This window comes from Diplotaxodon limnothrissa, linkage group LG8 (genome assembly GCF_057381915.1).
Source record: "Diplotaxodon limnothrissa isolate DT_005_m linkage group LG8, D_limnothrissa_male_GT1.1, whole genome shotgun sequence".
NCBI classification, from domain to species: Eukaryota; Metazoa; Chordata; class Actinopteri; order Cichliformes; family Cichlidae; genus Diplotaxodon; species Diplotaxodon limnothrissa.
Genome location: NC_140603.1, coordinates 23,661,600 through 23,673,328, shown reverse-complemented (window position 1 = coordinate 23,673,328; position 11,729 = coordinate 23,661,600). Strand labels below are relative to the sequence as shown.

General features: G+C 38.9%; 1 protein-coding gene across 1 annotated transcript in view; it reads right to left on the bottom strand.

Moving 5' to 3' along the window:
* Positions 1–288: 288 nt before the first annotated feature.
* Positions 289–11,729, bottom strand: part of pgs1 (phosphatidylglycerophosphate synthase 1) — a 54,753-nt gene continuing 43,312 nt past the window's right edge. The window contains exons 8-11 of the mRNA XM_085361532.1: positions 10,891–11,182; positions 9,572–9,720; positions 9,353–9,473; positions 289–988 (exon numbers count right to left, since the gene is read on the bottom strand). Coding sequence (XP_085217658.1) covers positions 9,354–9,473; positions 9,572–9,720; positions 10,891–11,182 — 561 coding nt within the window. The 3' untranslated portion in view covers positions 289–988; position 9,353. The remainder of the gene's footprint in view (positions 989–9,352; positions 9,474–9,571; positions 9,721–10,890; positions 11,183–11,729) is intronic.

Genomic DNA, 11,729 nt, shown 5'->3' with positions numbered 1-11,729 from the left:
AAATAGATTTCTATTTTCTATTCAGTTTTTCTTTTAGAATCACAAAGGATGCTTTGGTTTTGTTTTTTGTTATTTAGACTAAAATTTTAAAATCTTTACATTTAAAAAGAAACAACTAATGAAACGAGGCTGAATTGTTAATTTAATGAAGTGATGAATAGGATTCAACAAATAAAACAAAAGATTAAAAAAAAGACTGAAAACACACAAAGAATAAGGAACACAACAAAAGCAAACAGAGCAGCTTCAGAAAACATTTTCTTTTATATCTAACATGTAAAAAACCAGCAGGAGTGGTCGTCGAGCAGAAAAACCAAAACAAAGAGCTAATAGACACCAAACCTCAGGAAACCTTTCACGTCAGCTTTGTTTCATCTCTCGTTTAAAGCTTTTCCACACGAATCGCTGAACTCGAGCTCAATCAGAAAAATCAAACGCTTGAGGACACTTTAAAAACTCCCCACACATTCACTCTTTAATTTACAACAATAACACAGACTGTACAGTCAACTTTACTGCAGGCAGAGCTGTAAACACAGCGTCAAACGCTCATCGAGGTGTCGTCACCAAACAACCTTCATCTGATCAGAGACGTTCACACATGAAGTGCCTGCTTTTTTCCTCCATGCATGCAACACATACCTGTGGACGTGTACGTATGTTAACAGAAGTACGTTTTTTTTTTTTTTTTATGCTTGTAGTTAATAACACTACAAAACCAGAGTCCCACAGTGCTATGACGTCACGTGTTAATACATAAAGAGTGTAACGGTGTGAAGGTGGATCCAGAGCTTTAACAAACAGGATTTACCTCCCGAGTCCGCCACATACATGTGCTGCTGTGTGTGTGCATGTGTTTCAGTCACTTCCTATGACACACAGAGGACGCCGGCTCCCAGCGTGCTGAAGGTCATCCAGAGTGTGCTTCTTCCACAGGAGCTGGCCGACCTCCACCTTCAATTCATGTCCAGAATGGACTGTCTGCCACCTGCGGAAAAAAAAAAAAGCTCAATCTGCTGATTCCCGAGTGATTTTTAGTTGTGGTTTGTGGTTATCATAAAGGACATGATGTGAAGGCTGAGAGTCTGGCAGCACTGCCGAGGTCTTCCTCATTATCACCATTTTTGTTTGTTTTCTAAATGATTTCTGTCCTTGAAGACAACCTGAAGGTTTTTCTAAAATCTAAAAGACTCTTATTAAGCTGGAATAAAACATTAGAAAATATGGAGCATTAATAACACCTGCTAGCTGGTATCAATACATGTTAACAGCAGTATTAACACAGGCTAAATGAGCCTGTGTTAATTTATTCCTTACGGTTTAAGCCCAAACTCACGCTGACAGTTTTCTACACCAGCATTTCTTTATCGTGTAGAAAACCCGAGACACACTGGTTAAATTGCGCTTCTTTATCTTATATTAAGATATCTCAGAGATTAAATGTGTAGTTAAACTTGTTCACAGTGACAGAAACTGGAGTCCAGCCCACATAAGCTCAGAGTGGGCTGTTTGTGGCCTGTGATGTAAAATTAGTTTGACATCCCCGCGATGAAATGCTTTATCACAGGGACGTCAAACTTTTACTCTGAATGCTCCGTTTCTGGTTTGAAACACACTTTTTTCCAGTTTCTGTCTTTCATGCAGGTAGTGAGGATTTGTAAACAAGTTGGCATCTTGAAAGCAAACTAGGGGCAACCTGCCAGCATGCAAAGCAACCACAAGCAGGTTTTTGGTGCAGCATCCTCTGCACTTGATTTCACCCAGCAACTACTCACATGCAAACAAAGTGCATGTTTCCAGGGGACTGCTGACTGGTCTTTAGCAGTGATCTACTGTTAGACATTTTTTTATATTGACTGTTTTATATGTTTAAGCACTTTGACCTACAACAGCAGCATTACTGTACTAAAATGATAATTATTATTATTAATATATCTGTTTGACTGCATGAGCACTGAGCAACCAAATGGCTCACAGGTACATTACTTATCTATATCATATGGTATTATGTGATCACGCTGCATGGCAACCAACTATCAAAGGGCTAATATGACCCATTTTTAGCATTTCAGAACCTATATTACCTTTAAAAAAATGACATTGTTTTAATTCCATGAAAATAAAAACCTGATCCGCAGAAAGAGCAGAGCCTCCACTTTTATCCATCTTAAACTCACCTTTGTTTTAATATTTACATCATTTCCAACAAAACAACAAGACCGTTGGCATTTTCAGCATTTTAGTAACAGGAATATGAGGTTTGGTTACATAACCTCACATTTATAAACTGTTATAATAAATTAGATTAATATATTTGATTTGCATTCATCAGCTGCTTAAAAAAAACAACATGTTTTTTGCTTTTCCTTTAAGGCACAAAGAGACCTGTTGCTTCTACTTTTATGTCTGATAATTACGGTGAAATTAATTCACATATGCATCTTCTCAGTGCTTACATGAGTCGGTTAATTACCATCACAAAGCACAAACTTTGGAGCCCTTGTGCAGCGTTACATTTTATATGTTCAGGGTGGAAGCTTTGCTGTGTCCTTTCCTGGACTCTTCCATAGACTTTTCCATATAATTTTGTCAGTGCAATTTCAAATGTTAAATTTAATAGAATCTGATCACTATACATTTATATGTTGTTGGGGTTTTTTTTATCTTAACAAGTTGGTGTGATTACATGAATTTAAGACGATTACCTGGCAGAAGTTCAGGTTCAAACTGATTTTGATGGTTTACATTTCCTTAGCTTTAAAGTTCATATTTCTGGTTGTTTTTGTGTCATATTTCTCTAACTAAATAAAATTAACTTGGAAAATGTCTTGTAGTGTCTTGGCTGTAAAAAGGTCTGGGACTACTTTATATAAAAAGGTCACGGTGGGGCAAGTTCACTGCATTGGGGAAATCTCAGTTTCACCACTAGAGGGCAGAGGAGACCTTCTCAATCCGCCACGCTGGGTTAGAGTGGGTGATGCTGTGTGGACATCAGCTGCGTTTTAACCCCATGTGGTTTGGAGAGGCTCCAGCTTGTTGTCACCAATTTCCAACAATAGACAGCCTGCGCTGCTGATAAGAACTTTTTAACCGGCACAGCCATTGTTGGAGGGCTGCGTTTTGTTTTTTCCTCTGTCAGGAAAAAAAGGAGGCGATAAGCAGTACAAGTACACAGATCACAATGCCAGATAGATACAAAACAGGAGCGAGCGCGAACAAACTGATCTAAACAGGTTATTTATTGTCTGCCTGAAATTCAAAGAAAAAAGTTTAAAAAAATTAAATAAAAAACCCAGAATGTATTTTTAAAGAAAACATTTTTAAAAAAAAACAGCACTTTTATATTTCAAATAAGTAAATATGATGAATCTGGTTTCCTGGACCTGAAGGTGAATGTGTAGCTGGGGTCACTGAGGCTGCTTTGCTTCAGGAACAGAGCCGTGTGATCCCATTAAGGAACAAAGGCTCTGACAGAGGAGCTTCACGTATACCAGCAGCCCGTATGCTCAGCACGTGCTTCACCTTTAATAATAATGATATAGAGCACTCGTGCGTAAATGTATTTCTCAAATGCAAACATAGAATAAATCATCACAGCCTTCCTGTTGACTGAAGTCGCATATCATGGCCTGATGAGGTAGTGAAACAGCTTTCAACAAATGCCTGACAGCACACAGCTTTCATCACATGCAGAGTCGCCCTGAGCTTCCTGAGCTCAGGAACCTACACGTCGTAGGTGCACGCAAGGACAGGACGCGGTCTTTAACCCGTCGGCGGCCTAATCTGTGAAAACTAAGTGTTTTCAGCTGTGTGAACAGATCTGATCCTTCTTCGTGCAACTTGTTGAGAAAAGGAAGAGTGTGGAAAACAGCTTGCCTGATTCTCCTGAATCTGGAGGAGTAAATAGTGAACATGTTGGAGACTATTTTCAGCAGCAGTTTAATAAACATTTGTAGCTGTGATGATTTCTAACAAAGAAGTTGTACACTTGTTATCACGAAGACTGCAGTGGGGTTGTGTAGAGTGTCTTCCAAACGCCTGGCTTTCTGCTTTTATTTCAGTCACATGTTAATTCTGTAATAATTACAGATACACGATCACAAGGTCAAACATTACCAGACTTCCAGATCCAGCTCCCCCCAGCTATGCTTTCAAACTGTGAAACAAAGGTTTGACAGAAGGTGGGCCTGCTGGAATATTTCACATATTTATTCCCTTCACGTAGGGTTAGTTAACCTATTAACCCTGTTACACACTTTTTTCCTCAACATCATCGGTGGGATTTGTTTTTGTTTTGTTTTTTTCCAGAAAAATCTGATGTATGTAAAACAATACACAAACTGATATTTAAGCTTTTTTATTTTGTTTACTTACTATTAATTTAACATCCCAGTTTTTAAAAATGAGAAATTAATTTAAAAATTTACAGGATTAAAAACATGCAAGGCGGTGTATTTTCATGGCTCTTATGTTTAACAGATTTTTCATTTATTCATTTCTATTTTAATATTTTTACATAATGGTCACTCTGCAATGCCATCTATTGTTTTTAATACTTAAATGTTTTTAATACTGGTTGTTTGAGGTCTAAATGCAGCATTACTGCACTTAAATAATAATTATTACTAATATCTTACTAGAAAGCATGAATCTCTGATGACAGCCTTAGCACACAGTTACCTATCTTAGGCTCCTGAAGGTTCTTATCTATATCAAATATTATTGTGTAATCACGTTGCCAGGCAACACCTGTCGAATGGCTAATACTATATGAGCCATTTTTAGCATTTATGAACCTATATGACCCTACAAAACCATTAAATCGTTGCAATTTCACAACAATAAAACCTGATTTAGATCCAGAAAAAGAAAACTGTGATATAAATGATGGCGTTGCCTGCCAACTACCTTTCGAAACCACTGCAATGGCACTGACCCGTACCAGCTTGCATAAATGTATAGATTAAATGATTAATCTCAAATTTAAACACCTAAAAAAAAGCAACTACGTTAAATTTGACTCCATTATTTCACTTTCAGGGTCTGCTGTGTATATTTTAATCAGGAATCCTGTAATTTTGTGGTTTAAGTGCTTTACTTTTTCTCTTTTTTTTGCAACTACAGAAGAATGAGATTCACGGGACACAGGCTAAACACAAAACTACTAATATCAGGATCCATTCATTGCTTACTTTTACTGATAAATAAAAGTAAAGAGCACGGCCAGCCTCACAGTTTGAATACTTCTTAAAAAAAAAAAAAAAAAAAAAAAAAAAAAAAAAGGTATGTCAGATTTTTGCTGACGCTCAATCAGAACTCATTCTTAAGATGTTTATTTTGTTTTAAAGGAAGTTTCTTCAAGCAGGCATTCACAGTGTTGGGCCTTCACAGGAAAAGAGGCCTGAATAGCTCGAGGCTGATGTTTGAAACAGCTGACATATAGCAGATGTCAAATCTGCAAAAAGTGTGAGTTTTAATGTGCGTGTGAGAGCTTTTTCTTTCTTGAAGTGGCTCAGACTTATTCACAGAGATTAGGATCAAATCGCACAGCTGTTTGCATTTTTAGCTCACAGACACCAGTGAGTCTTTTCTCTTATCTAAATATGATGTAAGAGTTGAGGCCAACTTTGAGCCTGGAGTCATTGATGAGTCTCGCAGACCTGAGCGTGCGTCACAGAGTCGGTAACTCGAGGACATACAACTTTTTTTTCCTATTTTTTCCCTCTCCACTGTTTCTCCAACAATAGGCCTGAATACACTCTTACACACATCATTGTTTGAGAATGAAAGATGACCTATTTTAGTCCATTTCCCTCTGGCAGCACATCAATCAGCATTTTTTTTTTTCACAACTCTATTCAGGTAGTGATAAGACACCACCCATTTACCGTCAGTATCCAGTCTGCAACACTTCCTGTTCTCAGAAACCACCACCAAAAGAGAAAAGAAAAAAAATGCTGACCGTCTTTCCATCAATCTTTAGCTGCAATCTTGACAGGCTTCCCTCCTGGCTGATCTTCAGTTTATGATGCGACCACAACTTTAACCGTCCCCCTGAATGTTTCTGCTAAGCAGAAGCAGCCTGTTCACTCAGGGTTTTTTTGAGCTGCTGAAACTTAAGAGAGTTCACCTCTCGCCAAGTCCTGACAGGATTCACAGTTACCCAGACCTCAGTATCAAATCATCACCATAACACCACGATGACTCACTCAGCGGTGAATCAGCCGACACGCTGTCCCTGCTCTCACTTTGGTGATTTGGGCTGCTGGGAAGGAGAGGACGGGACCTGCGATTTGGGACTCACCGCAATGACTGCAGGCATTTCGAAGAAGCCGCAGCCTGTTTTACTCTGTGTGTGTGTGTCTGTAAATAATGTTTGGGCCTATATTTTGTCTACTCTTTATTTGCAGACAAACTAAATAAAAATACTGGAGATGGTGTAGAAAGTAAATCAGCTACGAGGAAATATTCTGTTGTCTTTAATAACCTGATGATACTGATGTTGAATTTTTGCATATGTTCCAAAAGTTGGTATATTTTAGTACTTAACCGTCATTTTTCCAGGCAAACAAAGTCATCCTTTCCGCTTCCCCATTCCTCAAATGCAAACACCTCCTCTGTTCTGTTAGAAAAGACGGTGAGCTAAATATCTTTGAGTTTGTCACATAAAACAAACAATTACTGTGGGCAAAAAAAGTAAAAACGTTTTAGGAAACTAGATGCATCGCCCAAAAAAAATCATCATATTTAATGCTTGCATTTGCCAGTGTGCAAATGTATTATAACTGACGCCATATGGATTATGTAAGACTTTAGTCTGCGCGCAGAAAAATATATGAGGCTCAAAATGAGCTTTGGTAATCGTTGTTATTGCAGATGACAGCATGAAGTCAAACCCGAGGTGCGCTGCTAGTTAACGAGGCACACAGATCTAATAACCTCTGTTAACTCATCAAAACAACAACAAAAAAAGCAGTTAGCCAACCAGACAGGGTGTAAGCATGACCGTTTAGATAACACTCAACTCGTTTTGCCTGAGGACTTTTTTTTTTTCAAAATGAAAGTTTGCAATATGTGGCTGGGTTATTCATAGACTTGACAAAGGCATTTGACACTATAGATCATGATATATTAATAAGAAAACTGGAACGTTATGGTGTCAGAGGGGTAGTTTTAGATTGGGTCCGGAGTTATTTAAGTGACAGAAAGCAGTTTGTGAAAATAAATGGTGGTTGCTCCTTATGTATGGACATTGCTTGTGGTGTACCCCAAGGGTCAGTTTTGGGTCCAAAATTCTTCAACTTGTACATTAACGACATCTGTAAAGTGTCCAAAGTATTAAAAATGGTTCTCTTTGCTGACGATACAAACATTTTTTGCTCTGGTGATGATCTGCAGAATTTATTGGAGGATATGACTAATGAAATAAGTAAAGTGAAGTTCTGGCTTGATAAAAACAAATTATCATTAAATTTGAATAAATCTAAACTTATGTTATTTGGAAATAGTAGTTTAAATACAAATGCAAAGATTCAAATAAATGGTGTTGATATTGAAAGAGTCAGTGAAAATAAATTTCTGGGGGTAATAATAGATGAAAAACTTAACTGGAGAGCTCACGTAAGATATATTCATTCCAAAGTATCACGAAGCATTGCAGTACTAAACAAGGCAAAACAGGTATTCGACAGAACATCACTTCATATTCTCTACTGTTCACTGGTTTCACCATACTTAAGCTATTGTGCAGAGGTCTGGGGCAATAACTATAAAACCACATTACATTCACTTTTTACTCTTCAAAAGAAAGCAATTCGAATCATCCACAATGCAGGTTATAGGGAACATACAAACTCACTATTTTTGCAGTCTGAAATATTGAAAATTGACGATATAGTGAAATTCCAAACAGCACAAATTCTATTCAAAGCAAAAAATAAAGAACTGCCAGGTAATATTCAGAGTATGGTTTTTTTGAAAGAAGGAAGTTATAATTTAAGGGGTTTTTGTAACTTCAAAACAATGAAGGTACGTACTACAAGAAAAGGCTTTTGTGTTTCTGTTCAAGGAGTGAAACTATGGAACAAACTGAATATGGAATTAAAGCAATGTCCAAACATAAAACTGTTCAAAAAGAGTTATAAAAATATGATCTTCTCGATCTATAAAGAAAAGGAAAATATTTAAATTAAGTGAATGTCTCTATTTAAAAACAAACAAACAAAAAATTCATGATGTGATATTATAGTATATAGTATATCAGAAATCTGTTCACTATTTTTATTACAAATTATATCAGTAAGGAAGCTGACTAAATATTCACTGATAATTTATGGGACAGGGGTGGGATTAAATAAGTGTATACTTCTTCCCACTCCCTTTCAACATGTAAATTAATCAGAATGTTTTTTTGTATGTAATTTGTATAGTATATTTTTTTTTCTCTCATTTCTTTTCTAAATGTACTTGTATATTGTTCACATGTTGAAATAAATTACCAATCAATCAATCAATCAATCAATCAATCAATACGGAGGTTTTTTTCCCAGCGAGTCTTCAAGAAGAATGCGTTTGAAGTCGTTCAGGAACAGGAAGTTACATTAGAGCCCATCTCAGCTGCTGCAGCTTTCCTCTGCAGGCTCAGTGAGAGGTCTCAGGCCTGACATTACAGGTCTGTGGTCAGGGATCAGGAAGCAACCTGTGACATTAACCTGTGACAGGGTTAATTTGTCACGCAGGCCAGAAGTGGAGCATCACGCATCAAGTGATCTGCTTGAAGCTCTAACATTTACAGAGGTTTATTTCCAAGTCTTCAACATCATCTTCCTTCCTTCCTTCGGAGCCAACTTCCTCTATAAATGCTGAATTTAAGTCCAGTATTCTCTCTCTTTTAGCTCCATTTTTGGCCTCCACCAGCAAAAAACAGCAAACATGTTTATAGAGAGTAGTGAGAAACCCCAAAGTAATTAGCCGTATGACTCTAATACAGCAGATTTTTGTGACATATTACAAAAACCTTTTGGAGAGGCCTAAAAATAGTCAATCCTAAAAGAGTGTTGTGGAGCACAATAGCCCCTTTTCTTACTTTCTTTTGGCCCACAAAGGGCTTCAAGGACAGCAACATGTGTTTTCATGAGTACTCTCCTTGATATTGACTAACACCCACAATAAATTTTTATTATTTATATTTTGCTCTACCCTGTTCTCTCACAGCCAAATTGGACTCTTTTTTTTTGTCTCCCACAAAAATGAAAATAAGCTGCAATAAAGTGAAATCATCCTTATAATGAACTCAAAACTAAATTTTAATGAGTTTTCATGTGTAGTGAGTTGTGCACGTGTGTGGCTGCACCTCAGAAAAAGTTCTTGATGAGTGGCGTGACCAGTTTCACCCACAGTTTAACGTGGCGGTCGGGCCGCTCGAACGTAGAGGTGGACACTTCAGCGGAGCGCCGGTACAACATCTCCTGCTCCTGGGAGTTTAAAACGCAGGTGTTTGTTCAGTTACGCAGACTTACACATTCATTCATCATCATGTCTGGCTGTGGTTTGTGGAAAATAAAGAGACGACCTCCTGCAGCTGGCTCTGCAGCTCCTCATTCTCCGTTACTATGGCAATCTGGGCCTCCAGGTCACGGTGAACCGAGCGGTAACCGAAATTAGGGGAGCCAATTAGAGTGAGGCAAGGCCGATCCTGCCCCTGGAGGTAATACCACAGACCTGTGAGAGAGGAGAAAAGGAGTGAGCCAGCGAGGAGGTAATGCTTCAGAGAGCCGTTTCCAGCAGAGATTTCTGCCGGCCTAAACCACAACTAAAAGGAAGCACATGCAGAAATCCCCAGAGCAGATCCAAAACCCTAAAATATGAGAGAGAGTGAGTGTGCATCCTCGTCCCGAGGCTACAACACAGTGACTGTACAAGTCCTCGTCTCTCACGCTACATACCGCTGCGACCACAAGAAGAACAGCAGAGGAGGCAGAACAGCGAGAGTAATGTGTTTTATTATTTTCATTGAGACAAATACAGCTCATCTAGACGTCCAGTCCTGGCTCAACTCGCAAAATCTCATCAGATGTTGATCCGCGAGTATTTTTTTGCATGTGAGGGGGGAAAAGAAAAAAAATTGCAATCATACTGAACAGTTGTTTCCATTTGTCAAGGGATAAATACATTTATTTTGGACATATTAGTGGAAAATAAAAGGAGAAAAACAGGCTGAATGAAGTCCAAACTCTGGCATGTTCTCATAATGCAATCAAACATTTGAGATGCACTTGATCTGTCCTTTTATAACAATGAAAAAAAAGTGGAAGGATCTCTTCAGGATGTTAAGTTTGCTCCTTTTTCGGGACTAATAAAAGTGAGGCTAACCCTTCAACTGCAGTTCCTGTCCAATTTCAGCACCGGAATGAATCAGGTTTCATGGATTTAACAGATAAATAGGGCCTGCATTGATGTACAGCCCATCTAAAAACAAATAATAATAATGATTTGAAATTCTAATATTGCGTCACTCAAGCACTACTTAGCAGATGTGTGTGTGTGAATGGCTGGATCATCTAGTTACAGATTCCTGGGAACAGCTGAGTTTGGGGGAAGCTACATTACTGTCCACAAATCTCGATCCACCCTCATTTCTTGAAATGTTTCTTCCAAGGAGCCAGACTTTCTTGGGATTTTTAAAGTGCTCTTGAGCAACAGTTCTCCAGGCTCCTGAAAGCCTTTTGTTATCCCAGGAATTAAGTTAAGTCACTTAATACTGACTTATGAATCATTCAAACATAAAAAGGCAACCAAGAACAAACAATTTGGCAAAGAACCAATTAGGTTCTTTGGCTTAAGACGTTCGCACATTACTGTATAAAGTATATGTAGTTTAGTGTCGCTCACCTTTAGCGTGGAAGGTCCACTCTGGTCGGTGGTACTCATGCAGGTGTACCCTCTCCTGCTGGCCCCCCTGGCACACCTGTTTGTAAAACTGCCTGGCGATGTGAGTGTACGCTGCAGGGATTGCTCCAGCGATGCCCTTGGCCCCAAAGAACCCATTGACCTCGGGGGAGGCGGTGAGGATACGGTAACTGGCTCCAGCCTTGAGCACCAGCCGCATGTACGCCCGGGTCAGATTGAAGTAACCCGATGTGAGAAACACAGTAGACTCGGGTCCGGCATCGGTCAGCAGACGCTGGAGGGATGACGAGAGAAAGGAAGTGAAGAAAACCCCAATTTTCCTTTATTTTATTCAGCTGACTACATAGACAGTCTGTTAATGAGACGAAAACCTGGTTATCTTGTCATTTCCTTTCTTGTTTACTCTACAAACAATAATAATACAATAGTTAACTAACAGAGTCAATTCTTCAGGGAAGGCTTTCCACAAAGTTTAGGAGTTTAAGAGGTCTGACACTGACGTTGCCTCGCAGTCCCTGAAAGGTGTTCTGCCAGGGTGAGTTCAGGACTCTGGTGTGGAAGAAGTTGACTGGCCTGCACAAACTCACTGATCCATTTCTTTAATGACCTTTGGTTGGTGCACTGGTGCGCAGTCATGTTGGAACAGGAAGGCGCCATCCAACTGTTCCCACAAAATCACAGCGCCACGTTGGAATTCACTGAGCTCCTGAGAGAGACCAACTCTTCATGAACGTTTGTAGAAGCAGCCTTCATGCCTACGTGCTTGACTTCATACACCTGTGGCCATGAAAGTGACTGGAACAGCTGAATTCAATGATTTG